We start from the raw sequence: 26,561 nt of genomic DNA, 5'->3' as shown, positions 1-26,561 counted from the left end.
TGGAAGCATGCCATTTAATTATTCTAAGATGGAAGCATATATATTGAAAAGATATCAAGGGTGTCTCAAATCCCGATTTGCGTCTCTTGATCCTCCCAGCCTGAAATTAGACAAGTCACTTAAATGTCAGGGTTTGATAGTCGGAACAGTGACTCAAGAGGCTTTCGTAGGTCGCATTCTGAGGTTCCTGGGCTAGGTAGTTCTGAGCGGTGGAAGGTTGAATCACAATTGAATTCTGCAAAGAGATCGAATTAAATCAAAATGAATAAACAAATGAAGAGATAATGGGCTGGATTTTCATTGAGGAGGCGTGTAGGAGGCGGGACTACAACCCTGAAAGTTGTAGTCCCACCTCCATCGAGTTGTGGCCAACCCATGCGATTTTCACTTGATTGACCTTGTTAAGCCCACCCAGCGAGCTCAGCAGGCCAATTAAGGGCCACCCGGCAACAGGTGACGTCACAGATTGACATTTCATCTGTCAAGAGCTTTTGACAGATGAAATATCAGCATTTGACAGCTGTTTGAAGCCGTCAAACACTGACAATCTGTACTCCAAGTTAATTCCTTCCTCGCAGGCTGATTTAGAGAACTCTCCAGAACAGAAAGCTGAATGCTGCAACTTTTGACAGCTCGCGGCCATTCTGCTTTCTGTGCCAGTGAGATGAGGGACTCCTGAGACCTGAAGGAAGGAAGGCTGTAAAGGTAAGTAAAGGTAATTAAAACTTCTTTAAACACTTTACACACACCAAACACACTTACCTCTGAACTCATGCAGCCATCACTCACCTGAACACCGGACATCTCGAACCCTGCATGGTCTTCAGCCCGACGGCCTGCCTCGCTAACTTGGCGTGGTTTGGAGCCGTCGGGAATCCCACACTTCAGCAATAAAAATAGGGATTAGGCTAAAAACTGCCTGTTAACTACCTGTTAACAGGCAGTTAATTGGCACTAATCCCCTTCCCACCTCGGGGAGGCGGGTCCCAGCACAGGTCGGGTGCCCGCCTCCTTTGAAACTGGCATGGGGGCGGGTTGGCTTCGTGCTCCCCGATTTTGAGATTTTAACCCCCCACACGCCTCCAATCCCACCTCCACGGCCCAGTGAAAATCCTGCCCAAAGAGATCACCTACTCCTTTAAGAGATCCATTATCACACCAGATCATACCGTTCTATGTCAAATGAAGGGAGAACTTGCACCAAGGAATATTTGTACATATAGTCACAAATAAGATAAAGCCCAGGCACACACAGCGCCAAAGGAATTGGTTTCAGCCCAAATGCGGCACAGAAGACTGCTTCCTGTGCTAATCAAGTGGGAATCAATCTTAACGCGGTCATAATACATTCCTTCGTTCACTGCTTTCACACCCACATTGAAAGAATTGGTGTATTTCGAGCTCACTGATTTCTAGGGACATTACGAAGGAAGCTTACATCTCAGCCAGTGCTATGTAGTATCAAACATATTTCTTTCACGATTGCTGCCGTTTTTCAATGAAATGAGCACAAGCGCATGGATATTGTGCCTGGTGACATTGGTTCAGGTAATCAATGCACTTGTGACTTCTTGGAAATGGAGCAGCGAAACTGAAAGTTTGCCCTATCCAGCCCACTTAGCGGAGTACGTCTCTGACCCGTGAAACATAAGAACATAAGACATAGGAGCAGGAGTCGGCCATTCGGCCCCTCGAGCCTGCTCCGCCATTCAATAAGATCATGGCTGATCTGATCTTGGCCTCAACTCCACTTCCTTGCCCGCTCCCCATAACCCTTGATTCCCTTATCATTCAAAAATCTGTCTATCTCCACCTTTAATATATTCAATGACCCAGCCTCCACAGCTCTCTGGGGAAGAGAATTCCAAAGATTCACAACCCTCTGAGAGAAGAAATTCCTCCTCATTTCCGATTTAAAAGGGTGCCCCCTTATTCTGAAATTATGCCCCCTAGTTCTAGATTCCCCCACAAGGGGAAACATCCTCTCTGCATCTACCCTGTCAAGCCCCTTCAGAATCTTATATGTTTCAATAAGATCCCCTCTCATTCATCTAAACTCCAATGAGTATAGGCCCAACCTGCTCAACCTTTCTTCATAAGACAACCCTTCATCTCCGGAATCAACCTCGTGAACCTTCTCTGAACTATCTCCAATACAAGTATATCCTTCCTTAAATAAGGAAACCAAAACTGTACGCAATACTTCAGGTGTGGTCTCATCAACGCCCTGTACAGTTGTAACAGGACTTCCCTACTTTTATACTCCATTCCCTTTGCAATAAAGGTCAACACTCCATTTGCCTTCCTAATTACTTGCTGTACCCGCATGCTAACTTTTTGTGATTCATGTACAAGGACACCCAGGTCCCTCTGAACACCAACATTTTCCAATCTCGTACCATTTTTCTTTAAAATATTTAATTAAATGGCATTTTAATTAAGTTTAAATATGTAATTTAAAAATAAAATTATTTCATGTGTTGGTGTATTTTTTAATAAGTATGAATGGGGATTCTCTTCTTTTATTGGTTGGACCTGCCCACGTGATCCAAGGGGCGCCTATTAACCACCTACGTCCCTGAGATACGTGGGCCTCTGCCCGCGTGGACCCGGAGAGGCCCAGGAGCGCAAGCCTCTATATCTCCCGGGCCACCAGGTACATTTGTAGAATTTTTGCGGCAAATGTTGGCTTGCTTGCTTTCTTTCTTTCTTTCTTTCTTTCTTTCTTTCTTTCTTTCTGTCTTTCTTTCCCCTAGCATCTTCCCTTCTGCTACATATTGGTAAGTAATACCTAAGTTTTTTTATATATATATTTATATCAGGATCTTACCAGTTCATTGTCCGGTTCACAGCATTGTAATCCATAGCAATTGAACACGGACGTTGCAATCGATATGGCAAGCTCAAGTATGGTGAACACCAAAAGGCAGGAAACAAGAGCACAGAGTACTTCCTGCAAAAGTAGTATGTTACTGGGTGGAATATTTGCTTTTATAGTTAAATATATATACTTTTAAAGAATAGGCGTATAAATTACCAGCCCTCTCAATCATAGAATCATAGAATCATAGAAATTTACAGCACAGAAGGAGGCCATTCGGCCCATCTTGTCCATGCCAGCCGACAAAGAGCCACCCAGCCTAATCCCACTTTCCAGCTCTTGGTCCGTAGCCCTGTAGGTTTTGGCTCTTCAAGTGTATATCCAAGTACTTTTTAAATGCGATGAGGGTTTCTGCCTCTACCACCCTTTCAGTGAGTGAGTTCCAGACCCTCACCACCCTCTGGGTGAAAATATTTTTCCTCAAATCCCCTCTAAACCTCCAACCAATAACTTTAAATCTATGCCCCCTGGTTATTGACCATTCTGCTAAGGGAAATAGGTCCTTCCTATCCACTTTATCTAGGCCCCTCATAATTTTATACACCTCAATTAGGTCTCCCCTCAGCCTCCTCTGTTCCAAAGAAAACAACCCCAGCCTCTCCAATCTTTTCTCATCGCTAAAATTCCCCAGCCCAGGCAACATCCTCGTAAATCTCCTCTGCACCCTCTCTAGTACAATCACATCCTTCCCGTATTGTGGTGACCAGAACTGCACGCAGTACTCTAGCTGTGGCCTAACTAGTGTTTATGCAGTTCAAGCCTAACCTCCCTGCTCTTATATTCTATGCCTCGGCCAATAAAGGCAAGTATCCCGTGTGCCTTCTTAACCACATTATCTACCTGTCCTGCTGCCTTCAGGGATCTGTGGACATGCACTCCAAGGTCCCTCTGATCTTTTGCACTTTTCAGTGTCCTATCATTTATATTGTAATCCCTTGCCTTGTTAGCCCTCCCCAAATGCATTACCTCGCATTTCTCCAGATTGAATTCCATTTGCCACTGTTCTGCCCACCTGACCAGTCCATTGATATCTTCCTGCAGTCTACAGCTTTCTTCTTCATTATCAGCCACACGGCCAATTTTTGTATCAACTTCTTAATCATACTTCCTACATTCCATTTGCCACTGTTCTGCCCACCTGATCAGTCCATTGATATCCTCCTGCAGTCTACAGCTTTCTTCTTCATTATCAACCACATGGCCAATTTTTGTATCAACTTCTTAATGATACTTCCTACATTCAAGTCCAAGTCATTGATATATACCACAAAAAGCAAAGGACCCAGCACTGAGCCCTGCGGAACCCCACTTGAAACAGCCTTCCAGTCACAAAAATACCCTTCAATCATTACCCTTTGTTTCCTGCCTCTGAGTCAATTTTGGATCCAACTTGACACTTTGCCCTGGATCCCATGGGCTTTTACTTTCGTGACCAGTCTGCCATGCGGGACCTTATCAAAAGCCTTGCTAAAATCCATATAGACTACATCAAATGCACTACCCTCATCGACCCTCCTTGTTACCTCCTCAAAAAATTCAATCAAGTCAGACACGACCTTCCCTTGACAAATCCGTGCTGACTATCCCTGATTAATCCATGTCTTTCTAAATGAAGATTTATCCTGTCCCTCAGAATTATTTCAAATAATTTTCTCACCACTGAGGTTAGGCTGACATGCCTGTAATTACTTGGTCTATCCTTTTCTCCCTTTTTAAACAATGGTACAGCATTAGCAGTCCTCCAGTCCTCCGGCACCACACCTGTAGCCAGAAAGAGTTGGAAAATGATGGTCAGAGCCTCTGCTATTTCCTCTCTTACTTCTCTTAACAGTCTGGGATACATTTCATCCAGGCCTGGGGTTTTATCCACTTTCAAAGATGCTGAACCCCTTAATACAATACTTTGTCTTTCACTATGTTTATTTCATCTAATATTTCACACTCCTCCTCCCTGATTGCAATTTCTAGATTGTATTGATTCTCAATATTCTGAAGGCGCTACAAGCTTGATTGGTGAAAATCTTATAAAATTTAGAAGATTAGAACTTATAAAATTCTAACAGGACTAGACAGGCTAGATGCAGGAAGGATGTTCCCGATGGTCGGGGAGTCCGGAACCAGGGGTCACAGCCTAAGGATAAGGGGTAAGCCATTTAGGACAGAGATGAGGAGGAATTTCTTCACCAGAGGGTGGTGAACCTGTGGAATTCTCTACCACAGAAGGCAGTAAAGGCCAATTCAGTAAATATATTCAAGAAGGAGTTGGATGTATTTCTTAAGGCTAAAGGGATCAAGGGATATGGGAAGAAAGCAGGGACAGGGTACTGAATTTGGATGATCAGCCATGATCTCATTGAATGGCGGAGCAGGCTCGAGGGGCCAAATGGCCTACTCCTACTCCTATCTTCTATGTTTCTATGTTTCACCAACTTACCAAACGCTCAGAGCTTCTGTTGAATAATGGACCCAGTAGCAATTGCATAGCGTATAACAGCATGCTAATTCCTGCAGCAATGGCACTCAGGATATTCATCACTAAGCCTCCTACCATCTGGAAGATAACAAAATATGCAAGAAACGTTAGCCCCGTTTTCTTATTGGGTGCTGCAGAACGCCACAGAGAGTAAAGCGGTTAAGTAAGCAAATATAGCCACCTGGAAATCAGTGCTGTTAATTTACATTAATACTTGGAGAATTAGAGTGGATTCTTCTTCAAATAGATACCTACCAGGGACTTCCTAAGTCTTTTCTCCAACGAAATGGACAGAGCTCCAGAAATGATATACTAGGAAAGGTGATTAAAAAAGTCAAGTGTTGGCAGTTAATATCAACTACACAGGCTATAATTCGAGCACAGACATTTTGTGACATTGCTTGAATATTAGTCAAAAATCAGGTTAGATAGAGATAAAATATTTCAATGCCATGGAGTTTGATGATTAGGGGCACGATTTCCTCACGGAAATTTGTGCATCAACATTGTCAATCCATTCATATCATTTTTCTCTTTTTGGCATTTCAAGCGAATATATGTAATGGCCCAGATTCTCCAGGGCCTATGACTGCGTACGCACAGCTGGGAGTGTCAGCTGAAATTTTCGTGCTCAAGTCTCTGGAGTGGGGACTCGAACCCACGACCTTCAGACTGAGAGGTGAGAGTGCGAACAACTGAACTACGGCTGACACAAGGACAGAAGGAAAGGGGGAGGGACAGAAAAAGAGAGAGAATGAAAAAGAATGAGGAGAGAGAGAGAACAAGAAAGACAGAATTAGGAGAGAGGCAAGAAACAGAGAGAGAGAAAGAGAGAGAGAAAGAGAGAGAGACAGGCATAGAGCTGCGGGAGGACAAAAGGAAATGGGGAGGAAGAGCAAAAGAGAGAGCATGAGAAAGATGATGGCTCAGATGTTCCGGGGCCTATGACTGGCATACGTGGTCGTAAGTGCCCCGCAAGTTCCGGGTTTGTGCGTGCAATGCGCATGTGCGAAAACCCAGAACTTATGACCTGTCAAGATTCAGCTCGACAGATCATCCACATCCCCGGGAAATGGAGATTGACTGGCGTGGGATCGGGCTCTTTGCCCAACTACTGCCCAGCGAATGCCCACAAAACTTTTATGCCTGGACAAGCAGGTGTAAGGCCTTTTTTTTTTTTTACCAGCATAAGGGTTTAAATAGGTATTAAATTAACATTTAAAAAAAGATTTAAACATTCAAAAACTTTAAAAATTAGTTTAGGTTATTTTTGGCCCTTTAAAACTGTTCAAATTTATTTTTCAAAATATTGGCCCAGAAATTCGGGTTGGAGGCTTACCGCGGGTGTAAGCCCCCGACCTGCACTTAACTAGCGCACCGGCCTGTGGGCTCATGTGGGCTCATGTGGAATTCTGATCCTGGGTCTCCTCCAACTGCCGGCGCGCAGTGCTTGCGTATCCCAGGGGCGCAGTTAGTTTGATGCGTCCCCTGGGATCACGTGGGCCATGGAGAGCCAATCGGAGCAGGGAATGCCCATTCATAAAATTGACAGGAAGAGCTGTCAAAACCATAAATACTATAAGCCCCAAAACATCACTAAAACTTCAAATAAATTAGAAATAAACACATTTTTAAAATAACTATAAATTATATAAAATAACTATTTTAAACAATTACTTAAATTTTTGAAAAAATTACTTACATTTTCTAACGGGGCTAAAAATAAACTTACCTTTCTTTAAAGTATTTAAAAATAATAAAGCTGTGGAAGAAATGTTTTCATTTTAATTAATTCACCACTTACCTTGTTAACAGCAGGCCTTGCACCTGCTTTTTATATGTGTAACTGCTGGAGACTTACCCTCCTGGAAAAACCTGGGAAAAAATGTAAGTTCAATGCGCACGCGCTGCCTCTCCTGTGCATGCGTTCCACCTCTGAACCCCTTCTTTCAAGGGAACGGAAGTGCCGGTTTCCCGCGCATGTGCAGTGCATGAACGAAACCGGCACTTCCATTGGGCCGACGGGTGAGTACCCAGCGCGTACTCACCCGTGAGGACCCAAATTCTGGGCCAGTAAGTTTTTGTTTTAAATGTTCAATTAAATTGTATTTTAATTAATTTTGAACATGTGATGATTTATTTTTATTTAGGTTGTGTGAAAAATTATTTTTTAGGGGATTCCTATTATGGGCCAGGCCAAGCAATCACAAAGGGGGATTCCCATTAAGCTTATGGGGGTTCCGTGCATAAGTGGAATCCCCATAAGCATGATGGGAATCCTCCTTTGTGATTGGTTGGACCGACCCACGTGATCCCAGGGAAGCTTGTGAATTGCTTGCACTCCTGGGATACGTGGCCCTTTACGCAGGCATACGCCCGCAGGCCCAGGAGTGCAAGAGGCCACAGGTCAAGAGGCGCCAGATAGGTGCATACTTTTCTTGTGGTTCGGAGGCATTCACCTGTGGGAAGACTCCGATTGCAATTTCCAGCCCGGAAATGCTGTCCTGAAGATAAACGGGGAGGGCGGTGTCTTTGAGGGTCGCCATGGTGCAAACTCAGAAATTCTGTTGATGAAGAATCCTGGGGGGTAATTTTAACTTTTATGGCCCCGTGAAAAACTGGTGATAGCCTGTTTCACATCCCGCTCGACCTTCTTTTCCATTGATAAGAAAAACGTGCATTTCTACAGTGCCTTCCGTGACCTCAGGACGTCCCAAAGTGCTTTACAGTCAATGAAGTACTTTTTGAAGTGTAGCCACTTTTGTAACGTAGGAAACACGGCAGCCATTTTGCACACTGCAAACAGCAACGTGATAATGACCAGATAAACTGTTTTAGTGATGTTGGTAGAGGGATAAATATTGGCCAGGACATCAGGAAGAACACCCCTGCTCTTCTTCGAAATAGTACCATGGGATCTTTTACGTCCAGCTAAGAGAGCAGTCGGGGCCTCGGTTTAACATCTCATCTGAAAGACGGCACCTACCGACAGTGCGACACTCCATCAACACTGCACTGGAAGTGTCAGCCTAGATTTTGTGCTCAAGTCTCTGGAGTGCGACATGAACCCACAACCTTCTGACCCAGAGGCGAGAGAGAGCTACCACTGAGCCACGTCTGAAGTTAATGGAAAATAAAATGGAGGTGGGGGGGGCTGGTGGTGTGGTGGGGGTTGGGGGACTGGTGGTAAAATAAGCGACCTATTGACTATCATCCATTTTCACTCAGCCATGTAAGTTAAAATTACGCCCAACATTCAGCTGCATCCGAGCACACGAGGGAATCTTCTCACATAGATGGGAAGATTTTTAACTACCTATCTGACTGCATGTTATAGATTCATTAAATTTACATTCACTGGACTAAGTTCAAATATCCTTTCCACAGTGAAGGGAACGAGTCAACAGATAAATTCATAAGGATTGCAGAGAAATTTTAATAAATGCTGGCCTTGCCAGCGACTCGCACATCCCAGGAATGAATAAAAAAAAATCCCACAAAAGATGTATTAACTTAAGGTGGTAACAGGAAACTGGGAACAACAAACAGGATTAACAGTTTCTATTTTCGTGCAAATACGTAGCATCTTAAAATGATTGAATATGTTCATTGATTCAATATTATTTAATTGAAATCTGAACAAACCAACAGTCCTGTCCACCAAGGTAGTCCAATGAAAACGACCACTGCATCCAAGAAGCGGAGGGGGACACCAAATATCACCTGGATTATTCCCAACATAATCTGCACGACCTGAAGCAGAAAGAGTTCAAACATTAATGGTGACCAGATATTCAAAAATCGTGGGTTAAAAATCTGATTGGCACGGCAGCCGCGTTTGTGTGCTAAACAGCGCCTATTCCTCCAATGTGGCAGGCAGGAAGCACACGCTCACTGTGAGCTGGAAGCGCGCCGCCTGCTATGTCAGTAACATGCAAGACAATAGGTGTCCAGGCCCCACGCCTGAAACAGGCGTTTGGTCATTTGCATATACAAATCAATGGCCCAGAAATTCGGGTCGGAGGCTTCCCGCGGGTGCAAGCCTCCAACCTGCACTTACCTAGTGCGCCGGCCGTTGTGCTGTAGGCCCGCGTGGGATTCCGATCCTGGGCCTCCTCCAACTGCCGGCGCGCAGTGCTTGCATATCCAAGGGGCACAGTTAGTTCGATGCGTCCCCTGGGATCACGTGGGCCATGGAGAGCCAATGGTAGCAGAGAAATGCCCATTCATAAAATTGACAGGAAGAGCTGTCAAAACTATAAATACTGTAAGCCCCAAAACATCACTAAAACTTCAAATAAATGTAAAAAAAAATTACATTTTTAAAATAACTATAAATTACATAAAATAACTATTTTAAACAATAATTTAAATTTTTGAAAAAATTAATTACATTTTCTAATGGGGCTAAAAATAAACTTAACTTTCTTTAAAGTATTTAAAAATAATAAACCTGTGGAAAAAATGTTTTAATTTTAATTAATTCACCACTTGCCTTGTTAAAAGCAGGCCTGGCACCTGCTTTTTACATGTGTAACTGCTGGCGACTTACTCTCCCGGAGAAACCTGCAAAAAAACCGTAAGTTCCAGGCACATGCGCTGCCTCTCCGGCGCATGTGTTCCACCTCTGAACCCTTACCTTTAAGGGAACGGAAGTTCCGGTTTCCCACGCATGCGCAGTGCATGCACGAAACCAGCACTTCCGTTGGGCCTACGGGTGAGTACCCCGTGCGTACTCACCCGTGGAGACCCGAATTTCTGGGCCAATAAGGGGATCGGTGCCTGTTAGAGGTCATCTGCACAATGCGGGTTGCTTTAGCTAAACAATGGTTGGAGAGTAAGTGTTGTATTGGAAGTAAGTGTCTGAATAAATGCCACTGCCTGTCCGTATTGACTGTCACGACTCACACATGTATTTTGGTTCTTGAGGGAGACGCTGGAGTGAGATTGGTGCCACTCCATCTGATCCCGACAAACAGTCAACTCTTTATATAAACATGTCAAGGATATAAATTGAGTGTAAATTTACAAAAAAAACACAAACTTATGTCTAGAATTATCCTGTAAGAGAAGATTCTTTTGCCACACTAAGGAAGTTCAGACAAATGAAACTGCATTCTCTATTCCCAATCTCGCTCCCAGATAGGTGTACATATATATTCATTTTGGTACAGAACCTTGGGTAGACCACACTTACGTACGGTTCTGGTCTCCATTTTACAAAATGGATATCGAGGCATTGGAGAAGGTGCAAAAAAAGATTTACAAAGATGATGCCAGAACTGAGAGGTTATATTTATCAGGAGCGATTGAACAGGCTGGGGCTCTTTACGCTAGAAAAGAGAAGGCTAAGGGGCGACCTGATAGAGGTCTCTAAAATTACAAAGGAGTTTGATAGGATAGATACAGAGAGATGTTTCCTCCTGTGGGGGAATCCAAAACTAGGGGTCATAAATATAAGATAGTTACTAATAAATCCAATAGGGAATTCAGGAGAAAGCTTTTTACCCAGAGAGTGGTGAGAATGTGGAACTCACTACCACATAAATAGTTGAGGCAAATAGTATAGATGTATTTAAGGGGAAGCTAGATGAGTAATGAGGGAGAAAGGAATAAAAGGGTATGCTGATAAGGTGAGATGAAGTAGGGTGTGTGGAGCATAATCACCGTCATAGACCAGTTGGGCCAAATGGCCTGCTTCTGTGCTGTAAATTCTAAGTAATTCATCTTAAAAATACATAAATATGACCCTCAAAGTCATAAACACACCAATATTCATTTGCAGAGACAAATTTCTTCTGATCTCCTGTCTAACTTTATGCCATTTATACAGGCAGACTATCCTTTATCCGAAAACCTTGGGACCAGCTGAGTTTCGGTTTTCGGAATTTTTCGGATTTCAGAAGGTATTGGGAAATTTGTCGGGGGTCGGGTCGGCGGGGGGTCGGGGTCGGTGGGGGGGGTCGGCGGGGGGTCGGGGGGTGGGGGTCGGCTGGGGGTCGGGGGTGGGGGTCGGCGGGGGGTCGGGGGTGGAGGTCGGGGGGGCAGGTCGTCGGGGGGTTGGGGGTGGGGTCGGCGGGGGGTCGGGGTCAGCGGGGGGTTGGGGTTGGGGGTCAGCGGGGGGGGTCGGGGGGGAGAAAAGAATATCGGACGGGCCGCGGTTCGGGTTGGGGGTCGGGTCGGGTCAGGGGGGAGAAAAGAATATCGGACGGGTCGGGGGTCGGGTCGGGTCGGGTGAAGGGGGGAGAAAAGAATATCAGACAGGCCGCTGCAGCTATCGGACGGGCCGCTGTATTGTCGGGTTCACTCTCCCGGTACCTCCTTCACACTGCCCGGCTCGGCCTGCAATCTCCTACCCAGGAGGGAACTCTGTGACTCTCTGCCCTGCTCAGCGTAAGTTGTGCGCCACTCTGGTCATGTCGTGCGCACGACTTACGCTGAACGAAAAAACTTTCGGTTTTTAGAGGTTTTCGGTTTTTGGAAGTTCGGATAAAGGATAGTCTACCTGTACCACTTTTCAGTTGTTTTTGCCCTTCTTCCGCCAATGTTACGAGAAGACCTTTTGCTGTTGCTAATTTGTGCAAAGCAAGGCCCCGCATACAGCAAACAGGTGAATGTCTGGCTAATCTGTTTATGGTGCAATTACCTTAAGGAGAAATGTCAGGCCGGGAAGCCATGCACCTGAACTTCTTGAACAGATAGACGGGGACAGAGCTTTCCCAAGGGATAAAGTTGTGTAAAAAAGCAAATGGCATCCTTGGTTTTAAAATAGAGGCACAGAGAGACAAAAAGCAATGACTTTTATAAATCATGATTCGACCTTAAGTTGGAATACTGTGTCCAATTCTGGGCACTGCACTTTAAGGGCATGAAGGCCTTGGAGAGGGTGGCGAGGAGATTTACCAGAATGAAACCAGGGCTGACAGACTTCAGTTATGTGAAAAGACTAGAGAAACTGAGATTTAACAGTGGCATTCAAAATTATGAGGGGTTTTGATAGCGTCGCTATGGAGAAACTGTTTCAATTGGCAGAAGGGCCGGTAGCCAGTGGACACAGATTGAAGGTAATTGGTAAAAGAACCAGAGGGGAGATGGGAAGAATTTTCTTTTTCGCAGTCTGTTTTTGTGATCAGAAATGCACTGCTGGAATGGGTGGTGGAAGCACATTCAATCATAACTTAGAATCATAGAATGGTTATTCACAGAAGGAGGCCATTTGGCCCATCAAGCCCATGCCGGCTCTCTGCAAGAGCACTTCAGCTAGTCCCACTCCCCCGCCCTTTCCCTGTAGCCCTGCAAATTTTTTCTTTCAGGTACTTATCCAATTCCCTTTTGAACGCCACGATTGAGTCTGCCTCCAACACCCTGTCAGGCAGTGCATTCCAGATCCCAACCACTCGCTGCGTAAAAAAGTTTTCCCTTATGTCGCCTTTGGTTCTTCTGCCAATCCTCTGGTTCTCGACCTTTCTGCCAATGGGAGCAGCTTCTCTGTATCAACTCTATCTAGACCCCTCATGATTTTGAACAACTCTATCAAACCTCCTCTCAACCTTCTCTGCTCTAAGGAGAACAACCCCAGCTTCTCCAGTCTATCCATGTAACTGAAGTCTCTCATCCCTGTAACAATCCTTGTAAATCTTTTCTGCACCCTCTCTAAGGCCTTCACATCCTTCCTAAAGCGTGGTGCCCAGAATTGGACACAATACTCCAGTTGAGGCCGAACCAGTGTTTTATAAAGGTTCATCATAACTTCCTTGCTTTTGTACTCTATGCTTCTATTTATGAATCCCAGGATCCCGTAATCTTTTTTAACCACTTTTTCACCTGCCCTGCCACCTTCAATGATTTGTGCACACATACCCCTAAGTCTCTCTGTTCATGCACCCCCTTTAGAATTGTACCCTTTAGTTTATATTGTCTCTCCTCGTTCTTCCTACCAAAATGTATCACTTCACACATTTCTACATTAAATTTCATCTGCCATGTGTCTGCCCATTCCACCAGCCTGTCTTATGTCCTCTTGAAGTCTATCACTATCCTCCTTACTGTTCACTATACTTCCAAGCTTTGTGTCGTCTGCAAATTTTGAAATTGTGCCCTGTACACCCAAGTCTAAGTCATTTATATATATCAAGAAAAGCAGTGGTCCGAGCAATGACCCCTGGGGAACATCACTGTGTACCTTCCTCCAGTCCGAGAAACAACTGTTCACGACTGTCACTTAGCCAATTTCGTATCCATGCTGCCACTGTCCTTTTTAGTCCATGGTCTTCAACTTTGCTGGCAAGCTTATAATGTGGCACTTTATCAAACGCCTTTTGGAAGTCTATGTTCACCACATCAACCACATTGCCCTCATCAACCCTCTCTGTTACCTCATCAAAAACTCGAAAGTGAATTGGATATATCGTTGAAAAGAGAAAAAAACAGGGATATGTGGAAAGAGCAGGAGAGTGGAGTTCATTGGAGTGTTTTATCAAAGAACCGACACAGGCATGAGGATTCAATTCTTCCGATGGTCCAGATTAACAACCGCTGAAGGTCTGCTTAAACACTGGAGAAACGACGTAAACCTAAAGGTGTGCATATGTACCGGAATTTGTCCTTGCATATATACATATTGAAAGCCCCACATATATATTCACTGTAGTTCCATATTTCAGCTATATTAGCTTACGTCCAATCATACACATTAAATCAGACTTTTATCACTAAATGAAGACACACAGTAACACATGGAACCATCCATTCTATCTGTCTATCACACTATCTGTCATCATTTGTAGCATTAGTTGAATAAAAAGAAACTTCTGATAATTACACAGATATGTCGAGGATACGATTGCAATTCATTGGTATTCAGGTTAAATTTCACCAGGCTATTTATGTGCCTCTATAGTATTTATTTGAAGCTCCGGATATAACTAATTCTTACCCCCAGGGCTTTTTGTTCTCCCTTGAGAAATTTTTGTATGTGGCGCGGGATTTCATGACTGTTTGGTTCGAGTGATGTTGCTTGTGGTGCGGGAATCGTGAAGGTTGTCACAATGATCCCTTCCTTGTTGAATGATGCAGCCATCTTCTTTCTATTAAAATACATGCATATTAAATTATTTTTTAAAACTCTCTTGTGTTGAAATGAATGGAAAGGAAATTCAGTTGGTCTTGTTGGTGCTGAGCGAACCTGCCCGCCAGATTTTCAACACTCTGCCCAGGTGGTGCTTAAAATCCAAGTGGTAAAGATCAACTAGTGTTACCTCGAAGGGAGTTACGCCACTTTTGCACCATTTAAACACAGTCAGCTGGTAAAGAAAGAAAGGCTTACATTTATATAGCACCTTTCATGACCATCGCACATCTCAAAGCGCTTTACAGACAATGAAGTGCTTTTGGAATGTAGACACTGTTTAATGGGAAACGCGGCAGTCAATCTGCGCACAGCAAGCTCCCACAAGCAGCAACGTGATAATGACCAGATAAGCAGTTTTTGTTATATTGATTGAGGGATAAATATTGGCCAGGACACCGGGGATAACTCCCCCTACTCTTCTTCAAAATAGTGCCATGGGATCTTTTACATCCACCTGAGAGAGCAGACAGGACCTCGGTTTTAAGTTTCATCCAAAAGACAGCACCTCTGACAGTGCAGCACTCCCTCTACACTGCACTGGAGTGTCAGCCTAGATTTATAGATTTATCCCTGGAGCGAGGTGTGAACCCACAAATTTCTTACAATCAGAGGTGAGTGTGCTACCCACTGAGCCACAGCTGACAGCCGGCAGGGACAGTTACACGTGGTTTTCTTGGGTCATAGGAACATATGAACATAGGGACTGGAGTAAGCCATTCAGCCACTCATGCACATTCTACCATTCAATTATATCAAGGCTGATCTGTACCTCAATTTTTTTACTCACCATTGCTCCATACCCCGGATACCCTTATCTAACAAAAATCTATCAATCTCAGTATTCAAATTTCTAATTAACTATTTTGATTACTGAATGTCTTTTGGAACCTACACGTTTGTTAACTGCCAAAAATGATTTGTCCTTGATTTTCATCTACCCGACCATCCACGGCCTTTTGGGGAGAGGGTTCCAGATCTCCGCTACTCTTTGTGTGAAAAAAGTGCTTCCTTTTGCGTTCACGGTAAAGAAAGACAATAGGGTGGAAACCCTGGCCAAATTCTCATTTATGCTGCCTCTGTGAGGTCTCCACTGATCTGTTGAAGTTAGGGTGGAAGATGAGAAGAACTGCCACAGAAATTCTACCCTTAAGCCAAGTGGAGAGTGCACCGATCCAATAGAACTGATCAGGTCACCTTGCAGGTTCAGAAGGATCAACTCCCTCACCTGTAAGGTATAAAGAAGACAATGCTGTTGCCCCTTCTTTACTGGTTGACTCTCCCAGCACAGGAGCTGTCAGAAACTCGGCATTGGGAAGTGTTATCAATGCACAGATCAAAGTGATGGGAAACATTTAACTGTTTCGTTTCAATGGAGGAAAAACCCCATGAAATGGTGCAAATTATTAACTTAAACTTAATATTTCAACTCATGGGCTAATGCAATATTGCTGTAAAGAGCAAGAAATAATATAGAATGCTTAAATTTGTGTGTTGATTTTTAACGGGTTTATAAAGTCAAATAAAAACATCGACCTGGAATTTGCGGTCAGCGGCATCTCTGCGGCGAAGATTTAAGCTTTCTTGCCATTAATTTGATTAATGCAGTCTATGGGGTATCTCCAGTGTACAGCCGCACTGATGTCATCAAGCTGGCTAAGCAGCCAATTACATTTAAGAATTCCCACAGACAGCAAACCAGGAAATAAAAAGCAGCTTTTACCAATTCACTTTTCAAAATATTTACAGAGAGCGAATTAAAGATTGGGGCATTCACATGGGGTTAATTTAGAAGCTGAAATATCATAAACAAACTTCAATATATATATATTATTTTAAAAATCTAGTAATTTTTATCATAATGGGGAAATTTAACATTCCACATATATAAAATTTGTTTTTCCGGGTCAGAACAGTGTCCAGCAATAGTTATTACTCAGAACACTGTTAAAAACCCAATTTCACCTCATTGAACAAGGCTTAACTTTTTATGTAATAAAAACAGAAAATGCTGGAAATACTCAGCATCTGTAGATAGAGAGACAGGGTTAACGTTAACAGTAACGTTAATTCTGTTTCTCTCTCCACAGATGCTGCCTGACCTGCTGAATATTTCAAGCATTTTCTGTTTTTATCTCAGATTTCCAGCATTCGCAGTATTTTGCTTTTGTATTGACATTTTAAGTCATTTTTAGCAGCGAAGTTAAAGTGGAAAATCTTAATTTTTCATCAGTTCAAGTGATTTCAGTGATTGCCAGCTCTGGGGAGTTCCACAGCACAGCCTATGGCAGAGCAGTGAATCACTGACCGAACTTCAGGATTTCCATGTTTATCTGCACCTGGGCTAAATCCAGAATTTATGGTCAGTTTCAGAAGGGTAATGTTGGCAAAAGGTAACAGTTTTGCTGTTATTACCATCGTAAAATCCAGGCCATTATAGCCTGGATTTTCTGATGGGCCCTAACACAACAGAAGTGCCATGAGTGAGATTTACGCTGCTCCACTAGTGTGCACCGGCCACCATCTATCCCCCAGGTCAACAAATTTACATAGAAAGCTCCCAAAATTTGACACAATGGGGTAGATTTTCCTGGAGCCATCAGGCGGGGTTTCAGGCGTGTGGGGGGGGGAAATCCCGAAATCGGGGGTCCCGACACCATCCCGCCCAAAACCCACCTCCACGTAGGTTTCAGGGGAGGCGGGTACCCGCCCCGCACTGGGACCCGCCGACCCGAGGCGGGAAGGGATTAGTGCCAATTAACTGCCTGTTAACAGGTAGTTAACAAGCAGTTTTTAGCCTAATCCCTATTTTGAGGGGTGTCGTATGGGTTTCCCGATGGCTCCAAACCATGCCAGGTTAGAGCAGGCGGGCCGTTGGGTTGAAGGACTTGCAGGGGTCACGATGTCGGTGTTCAGGTGAGTGATGGGTGCATGAGTGCAAAGGTAAGCGTGCTTGGTGTGTCTAAAGTGTGTAAAGAAGTTTAAATTACCTGTACTTACCTTAACAGCCTTTCTTCCTGTAGGCGTCGGGAGTCCATCACTCAGCCAGCAGTGAAAGCAGAATGGCTGCGATCTGTCAAAAGTGACAGCCTTCAGCTTTCATTGCCAGTGACAGTTCTAACTGAGTCTGTGTAGAAGGACTCATGTTAGAAGTAAGACTGTCTGTGTTTGACAGCTTCAAACAGCTGTGAAACACTGATATTTCATCTGTCAAAAACTCTTGACAGATGAAATTTCAGTCTGTGACATCACCTGTTGCCGGGTGGCCCTTAATTGGCCTGCTGAGCCCGCTGGGCGGGCTCAACAAGGTTAATCAAGGGAAAATCACGTTGATTGGCCAGACGTCGATGGAGGCGGGACTAAAACCCGAATGTTGAAGTCCCGCCTCCTTCCCGACAGCTTTAGGAAAATCGACCCCAATGTGTTGCACTAGCTTTCCATTAATCAGTTGGGACTTGTGCCCATCAATGGTCAGCAGAACTGAATCCAGCACCATTTGCGGAATCACCTTCCAGAAATATCCATCGGCAGTTCTTTAACACAAGGGTCATGGAAAAGAATAGTACTGTGCTAGAGCATGCTGAGAAATTAGAATGCAGCGTCTAAAGGGCAAAATCTGTCTGAATTTGACAGCAACAGCCTGGCGGAGCAGCAAGCAAATAGGAAAGTGCTTGGCTCAGTGAGCTGACTGTCAGGTATCTGTAATCAATGTGTGATTTTGTATCACATTACAAGAATGTATTCCACTTGACAATCATGCAGAAACAACCAACAAAGGCACATACATTGAGAAACAAAAGAAGGGCCTACAATTTCAGTGAGATCAATCTCTAATCCCTCCACAAGGGAGAGAGAGAGAGAGAGAGAGGGCCAGCCAGATCGCAATGAGAGGTAGCTGCATAAATATGCTTGTGCCATGTGGAGGGAAGTGACCCTTGCATTGAGAGCCAACTCTCTTACCACCAGAACTGGGTCTTAAGGGTTTTGGTTTATGGAACCACAGTGGTTAGTTGAAGTTGAGATTCAGATCAGCCATGAACTAATATGCATGGCAGAACAGGCTGGCGGGACTTGCTCCTGTTCCACGCTCCTAACTGTTGACCAGTTCCACAGGAAGTTGAACAGCCTGATGAGGGCTGGCAAGGTAAAATACTTGCTGCTCTCCCTTTCCTTCCTTGGTTACTTGGGCAGAAGTGCCTAAACCCCTTTCCTCTACTTTAACAGTGTCTCTTACAGGAGCTTCCAGATATCACCTGCAAAACAATTGTCAGCCTTAATCAAGCTAATCAGTCTTATTCGAGGAGAAACTTTTGTAAAATGCCCGGGTGAAGCAGGGGGACAGAGTGAGCAACCCGCCATCAAGGAGCAGGTATGGAGCTGCTGGAGAGACCCTACTCTTGCATTAGGAGAGAGGAACATAGCAACAGGAGTAGGCTATTCTGTGCCTTCAGCCTGTTCTGACATTCAATGAGATCATGGCTGATCTGTACCTAACTCTATTTAAACCCTTTTGTTCCATATCGCTTAATGCCCTCGGCTAACAAAAATCTTACCAATCTCAGATTTAAGATTATTAATTCAGCTAGCGAGAGAGTTCCACACTTCTTTGTGTGAAGAAGTGTTTCCTAACTACTCCCCTGAATGACTTGGCCCTGATTTTATGGTTATGTCCCCTTATCCAAGACATCCCCACCAGCAGGAAATGTTTCTCTTTACTTACTCTATCAATTCCTTTCGAAATCCTAAAAGCCTGAGTCAAATCACCATTTAACCTTCTATTTTAAGAAGTATAGAGAGTGGACCAGGGTAATGTAGTAGATGTAATATATCTAGATTTCCAAAAGGCCTTCGATAAGGTACCACATAATAGACTATTGAGTAAGGTCAGAGCATGCGGAGTCAGGGGACAAGTAGCAGAATGGATAGCTAGCTGGCTGCAAGATAGAAAACAGAAAGTATGGATAAAGGGTAGCTATTCAGAATGGCAGAAGGTGGGAAGTGGGATTTCACAAGGATCAGTGCTGGGACCACTGTTGTTCACAACTTCTATTAACTATTTAGACTTTGGAATGAAAAATACAATTTCTAAATTTCGAGACAACAGCAAATTGTGAGGGATAGTCAACACTGAGGAGGACTGCAACACATTATAAGAGGACATTAATAAACTTGCAGAATGGGCATATAATTAGCAAATGAATTTCAACATGGATAAGCGTGAGGTAGTACATTTTGGTCAGCAAAATAAGGAGGTCACATATTACTTGGCAAATAAGAATCTCAATGGTAGAGGAGCAAAGAGATCTGGGATTAAAATACACAAATCACTAAGAGTTGCAACAAAGGTCAGTAAGGCCATAACAAAAGCCAACCAAGCATTAGGGTTTGTAATAGCAAAATACTGCGGATGCTGGAAATCTGAAATAACAACAGGAAATGCTGGAAATACTCAGCAGGCCAGGCAGCATCCGTGGAGAGAGAAACAGAGTTAACGTTTCAGGTCTGGGACCCTTCATCAGAACTGGAAAAAGCTGGAGATGTAACAGATATTAAGCAGGTGCAGAGATGGGGGGGGGGTGGTTAGGAGGGGAGGAAGGAATTGAAAGAACATCCTGTACTTTTGTAAGAGACAGGAAAGATAAAATGTTGCAAATGGGCATGGCAAAAATCATACTGCATAAAAAATGGGGGCAGGGATGATTATCTGAAATTGTTAAACTCAATGTTGAGTCCGGCAGTCTGCAAAGTGCCCAATCAAAAGATGAGGTGCTGTTCCTCGAGCTGTCCTCATTACAGTCCTGGTACAAACATGGAAAAAGAGCTGAATTCTAGAGGTGAGGTGAGAGTGACTGCCCTTGATATCAATGCAGTATTTGACCGAGTGTGGCATCAAGGAGCCCTAGTAAAATTGAAGTCAATAGGAATCAGGGGGAAAACTCTTCACTGGCTGGAGTCATACCTAGCACAAAGGAAGATGGTTGTGGTTGTTGGAGGTCCATCATCTCAGCCCCAGGACATCGCTGCAGGAGTTCCTCAGGGCAGTGTCCTAGGCCCAACCATCTTCAGCTGCTTCATCAATGACCTTCCCTCCACCATAAGGTCAGAAGTGGGGGTGTTCGCTGATGATTATGATTGCACAGTGTTCTGTTCCATTCACAACTCCTCAGATAATGAAGCAGTCCATGCCCAAATGCAGCAAGACCTGGGTGACATTCAGGCTTGGGCTGATTAGTGGCAAGTAACATTCGCGCCACACAAGTGCCAGGCAATGGCTATCTCAAAAAGTGAGATTCAAACCACTGCCCCTTGACATTCAATGGCATTACCATCGCCGAATCCCCCACCATCAACATCCTGGGGTCACCATTGACCAGAAACTTAACTGGACCAGCCAAATAAATATTGTGGCCACACGATGCTGGGTATTCTGGGGCGATTGTCTCACCTCCTGACTCCCCAACGCCTTTCCATCATCTACAAGGCACAAGTCAGGAGTGTGATGGAATACTCTCCACCTGCATGGATGAGTGCAGCTCCAACAACACTCAAGAAGCTCGACACAATCCTGGACAAAGCAGCCCGCTTGATTCGCACCACATCTACCACCTTAAACATTCACTCCCTCCACCACTGGTGTACTGTGGCTGCAGTGTACCATCTACAAGATGCACAGCAGCAACTCACCAAGGCTACTTCAACAGCACCTCCCATTCCAGCAACCTCTACCACCTAGAAGGACAAGGGCAGCAGATGCATGGGAACACCATCACCTGCAAGTTGCCCTCCAAGTTACACACCAACCTGACTTGGAAATATATCAGCCGTTCCTTCATCATTGCTGGGTCAAAATCCTGGAACTCCCTCCCTCACAGCACTGTGGGAGTTCCGTTAACTCACGAACTGCAGCGGTTCAAAAGGTGGCTCACCAGCACCTTCTCAAGGGCAATTAGGGATCGGCAATAAAAGGTGGTCTTGCCAGCGACGCCCACATCCCAGGAACGAATAAAAATAGATGTGGTCTAAAAAGGGCTTTGTGCAGCTGTAGCAAAACTTCCTCCCCTTCAGATTCTAGCCCTTTAGAGCCTTTTTGATCATATTTTGTACCTGACTACAATATTTGAGTGATTTGTGTACAAGGACCTCTAAATCTCTTTGGACCTCCACTGTTCCTAGCTTTTGACCATTTAATATTACTCAACTCTATCCTTTTTATGTCCAAAATGGATGACCTCACACTTACCTGTGTTGAAATCCATCTGCCACAGTTTTTCCCACTCAATTATTTTATCAATGTCTCTTTGTAACTTTATGCTCCCGTCTACACACTTATGCCACCTAGCTTTGTATCATTGGAAAACTTGGATACAATGCTCCCTATTATGCTCTGTTAGTCATTAATAAATATAGTGAACAGTTGAGGAACCGACACAGATTCTTGTGGGATAGCATTTCCCTGAACTTCTCATACATTATCCCCACATTCTGCCTTTTACCACCTAACTAATCTCCTAACCAGGTCAATAATTCGGCTTCAATTTTAGGAGCTTTAACTTTAGCTAACAATCTCTTATGTGGAACCTTTTTGAATGCTTTCTGGCAGTCTATATAAACTACATCCATAGACATGCCCGTGCACTACTTTAGTTACTTTCTCAAAAAATGAAATTAGGTTCATTAGACATGACCTACCCTTTACAAATCCATGTTGGCTCTCTCTAATCAGCTCAAATTTCTCCAAGTGCTCAGTCACTCTGTCCTCAATTATAGATTTCAATAACTTCCCCACAATAGATGTTAGACTAACAGGTTTATAATTTCCTGGTTCTCGCTCTCTCACCTTTCTTAAATAATTCTTAAAGATGGTGAGGTGCGTGGCATAGTGGGCACACCTATCATAACATCTAGCCAAATACATGCCCGTTCATTGCATTCCTGTTTCAAAGAAGAAAGCGAGAGAGAAAGGCCATAGGGTATGGGTCATCCACCCTTAGGTCTCTTACCCACAATAAGTAGGATAAATTCCTATTGCTTGGGAGACCTGTACTGAGACTGGGGGAGGGATGAGCAATTATTTCCAACTTTAGTATGCCATCCTTCTGCTTTTCTGCCTCTTGGTATAGGAGCACCCAAAACCTTTCTGCAAAATGTAACTCTACTATTTAAGAAAAGAGGGAGAGAGAAAATGGGGAACTACTACCAGACCGCCCCTTGACATTCAACGGCATTACCATCGCCGAATCCCCCACCATCAACATCCTGGGGGTAACCATTGACCAGAATATTAACTGGACCAGCCACATAAATACTGTGGCTACAAGAGCAGGTCAGAGGCTGGGTATTCTGCGGCGAGTGTTTCACCTCCTGACTCCCCAAAGCCTCTCCACCATCTACAAGGCACAAGTCAGGACTGTGATGGAATACTCTCCACTTGCCTGGATGAGTGCAGCTCCAACAACACTCAAGAAGCTTGACACCATCCAGGATAAATCAGCCCACTTGATTGGCACCCCATCTACCACCTTAAACATTCACTCCCTCCACCATCGGCGTACCGTGGCTGCAGTGTGTACCATCTACAAGATGCACTGTAGCAACTCGCCAAGACTTCTTCGGCAGCACCACCCTAACTCACGACCTCTTCCACCTAGAAGGACAAGGGAAGCAGGCGCATGGGAACACCACCACCTCCAAGTTCCCCTCCAAGTCACACACCATCCTGACTTGTTAACATATCGCCGATTCTTCATCATTGCTGGGTCAAATCCTGGAACTCCATCCCTCATAGCACTGTGGGAGCACCTTCACACACGGCCTGCCGCGGTTCAAGAAGGTTGCTCACCACCACCTTCTCAAGGGCAATTAGGGATGGACAATAAATGCTGGCCTTGCCAGCGATGCCCACATCCCATAAGCAAATAAAAAAGTTAGCCTGACATCCGGTGTGGGGAAAATGCTGGAATCTATTATTAAGGACATGATAACAGGGCACTTAGAAAATAATAATAGGATTGGGCAGAGTCAACACGGAATATAAATATGATGAAAGGGAAATCATGTTTGACAAATCTGTTAGAGATTTTTGAGGTTGTAACTAGCAGACTAGATAAGAGGGAGCCAGTGGATGTGGTGTATTTGGATTTTCAGAAGGCATTCGATTAGGTGCCACACAAGAAATTATTAAACAAAATTAGGGCTCATGGGATTGGGGGTAATACACTAGCATGGATTGAGGATTGGTTAACGGACAGAAAACAGAGAGTAGGAATAAACAGGTCATTTTTGGGTTGGCAGGCTGTAATTAGTCGGGTACCGCAAGAATAAGTGCTTAGGCCTCATCCATTCACAATCTACATCAATGATTTGGATGAGGGGACCTAATGTAATATAACCAAGTCTGCTGATGTTACAAAGCTGGGTGGGAATGTAAATTGTGAGGAGGATGCAAGGAGGCTTAAAGGGGATATAGACAGGCTAAGTGAGCGGGCAAGAACATGGTAAATGGAATATAATGTGGAGAAATGTGAAGTTATCCACTTTGGTAGGAATAATAGAAAAGCAGAGTATTTTTTAAATGGTGAGAGATTGGGAAATGTTGGTGTTCAGAGGGACCTGGGTGTCCTTGTACATGAATCACTGAAAGTTAACACGCAGGTACAGCAAGCAATTAGGAAAGCAAATGGTATGTTCGCCTTTATTACAAGAGGATTTGAGTAGAAGAGTAAAGACGCCTTACTGCAATTGTATAGGGCCCTGGTGAGACCACACCTGGGGTATTGTGTACAGTTTTGGTTTCCTTACCTAAGGAAGGATATACTTTCCATAGAGGGAGTGCAACGAAGGTTCATCAGACTGGTTCCTGGGATGCGGGGATTGTCCTATGAGGAAAGATTGAGTAGACTAGGCCTATATTCTCCAGAGTTTAGAATAATGAGAGGCGATCTCATTGAAGCATACAAAATTCTTACAGGGCTTGACAGGGTAGAAGCAGGGAGGATGTTCCTCTGACTGGGTATTCTAGAACCAGGGGTCACAGTCTCAGAATAAGGGGTCGGCCATTTAGGACTGAGCTGAGGAGGAATTTCTTCACTCAGAGGGTGGTGAATCTTTGGAATTCTCTACCCCAGAGGGCTGTGGAGGCTCAGTCGTTGAATATATTCAAGACAGAGATCAATAGATTTTTGGATATTAAGGGAGTCAAGAGATATGGAGATCACCGGGAAAGTGGAGTTGAGGTAGAAGATCAGCCATGATCTTACTGAATGGCGGAGCAGGCTCGAAGGACCGAATGGCCTACTCCTGCTCCTATTTCTTATGTTATGTTAAAACCTCATGCCATTGCTTCTTCTGAAAGTGACAAAATAACTTTATTCCTCCACCACCCATTCTGATCTCCTCTCCTCTAAAAGAAACACAGGACCAGGAAGCAGAGGAAAATCCAGACAAGCCAGGCACTCCTGCATCTATGCCATCATTTATCCACTCCCTTCTAAGCATTGACCCAGAGACAAGTGCTGTTCCTGAATGAGGTGTAAGTAGGTTCAGCACGGATTTCAGATTCTGGTGGCAGGGTAGCGCTGGAAAAGTCGGGAGATGTTTCCTGGGCCACCTTGCGCACCTGCTTTCTGTTGGCTGTTCCTGTTCACCCTCCTTAATGGCAGCCGGATAAAGGCGTCTTCCCAATGGGAGTGGCGTAATGTCCAGCATTGAATGGGTCTCTGTAAATGTACGCGCACTGTAACAAGTTTTACGTCACATAGAAGTTAAACTGCTTAGCGGAATCGCAAAACCACAAACTATATTGCAACTGGAATGGACTCCCAGCATAACTGCCACTTTGAGGAACTAGAAGCAGCCGGATATTGCTTCATTTCCTCAACTAAGCCGAACATTATATAAATAGAACAGAACTAAAATATTTTCGACGCAATGCTCCTTCAGCTCCTTTCAATCCATCAGCTAGATAACTAAAGTTGTGTGTCTTCCGACTCAAAGAAATGACTGCATTTAGTAAAATAAATGGGCATTGCCGTAATGTACCTTTTGAAGTGTCGTCACTGTTGTAACGTATTAGCCAATGTGCGCTCAGCAAAATCCCCAAAACAGCAATGAAATAACGGCCAGATCATCTGGTTCAATGATACTGTGTGAGGGGTAAATATTGAACACAATAACGGGGAGAACTCACCTGCTCTTCTTCAGGTCGTGCTGGGGGATCATTCACATCCAGCTGAGAGGGCAGACGGGGTCTCGGCTTAACACCTCACCCGAAAGGCGGTACCTCCGACAGTGCAGCACTGGAGTTAAATTCACATTTCTCAGTTACAAGTCTTTGGCAAAGTATTATTGTCATTCTTGTTTACACCTTTATGCGCTTCTCCCAGCAACGATGCCCCGGAGAAGCAAAGTTCGTCTAAAATATAACAACTGCTGAAACAAAGAGACTGTAAAACGATTCTAGGCATCACAACCAGCGCCAGTGACCATATTTTTATTTCCATTCACTTCCACTCACTATCATCCGTTTTACACTATCGCACAAAGTCAAGATCATTGTCTATAGAATGGAAGAAAAACATTCTCCTCTACCTCGTTCAAAATACCGGGTTAAATCCTGCCTGTTGTCCTGCGTGTCTCCGGACTGATTGAGTAAATCATCTCCAACGGTTCCTCCTCCACATCATCCAATGACGCGCCAGCACTGCCTTCTCATTCTGGCCGGACAGCCAAAGCAGAAATAACTGTCTGGCAGAAGACGTGAAAAGTGGTCATCCAGATGAAGCAGGAAGTGTTCCAGCAAAACACGTCACCACCTTCAAGATTGGGGAGCAGAAAATGGTGAAATCTTTATAAACCACTGGTTCGGCCAATTCTGGGCACCACACTTTAGGAAGAACGTGAAGGCCTTAGAGAGGGTTTATTTTTGTTCGTTTATGGGATGTGGGCGTCACTGGCAAGGCCAGCATTTATTGCCCATCCCTAGATGCCCCTTGAGAAGGTGGTGGTGAGCCACCTTCTTGAACCGCTGCAGTCCGTGTGGTGAAGGTGCTCCCACAGTGCTGTTAGGGAGGGAGTTCCAGGAT

General features: G+C 44.3%; 1 protein-coding gene across 2 annotated transcripts; it reads right to left on the bottom strand.

Moving 5' to 3' along the window:
* Positions 1–26,286, bottom strand: LOC147115428 (membrane-spanning 4-domains subfamily A member 4A-like). 2 transcript variants are annotated; one of them, XM_085989681.1, is made up of 7 exons: positions 26,068–26,286; positions 14,290–14,440; positions 9,000–9,107; positions 5,610–5,666; positions 5,316–5,432; positions 2,831–2,953; positions 1–235 (listed from the first exon to the last, which is right to left on the bottom strand). In XM_085989681.1, the coding sequence occupies exons 2-7, from the start codon at positions 14,431–14,433 to the stop codon at positions 116–118; spliced, it is 669 nt and encodes a 222-aa protein (XP_085845807.1). In that variant the 5' UTR covers positions 14,434–14,440; positions 26,068–26,286; the 3' UTR covers positions 1–115. The 2 variants fall into 2 exon arrangements, with proteins under 2 accessions (XP_085845807.1, XP_085845806.1); XM_085989680.1 differs by lacking the exon at positions 26,068–26,286 and adding an exon at positions 25,667–25,778.
* Between the last annotated feature and the right edge of the window lie 275 nt (positions 26,287–26,561).

Source organism: Somniosus microcephalus, chromosome 6, assembly GCF_052327205.1.
Source record: "Somniosus microcephalus isolate GS21.2 chromosome 6, FLI_Smic_1.0, whole genome shotgun sequence".
In the NCBI taxonomy this organism is placed as follows: domain Eukaryota; kingdom Metazoa; phylum Chordata; class Chondrichthyes; order Squaliformes; family Somniosidae; genus Somniosus; species Somniosus microcephalus.
This window is presented reverse-complemented; position numbering and strand designations above follow the sequence as displayed.

Bases quoted from the DNA above. Each gene is read 5' to 3' on its own strand.
- LOC147115428 (XM_085989680.1), bottom strand. From the start codon at position 25,698: ATGATCCCCCAGCACGACCTGAAGAAGAGCAG. The intron at 14,441-25,666 runs GTGAGTTCTCCC...GTATTTTAATAG, and splicing joins CACGACCTGAAGAAGAGCAG to AAAGAAGATGGCTGCATCAT. The intron at 5,433-5,609 runs GTAGGTATCTAT...GTTATCTTCCAG, and splicing joins AAAGACTTAGGAAGTCCCTG to ATGGTAGGAGGCTTAGTGAT.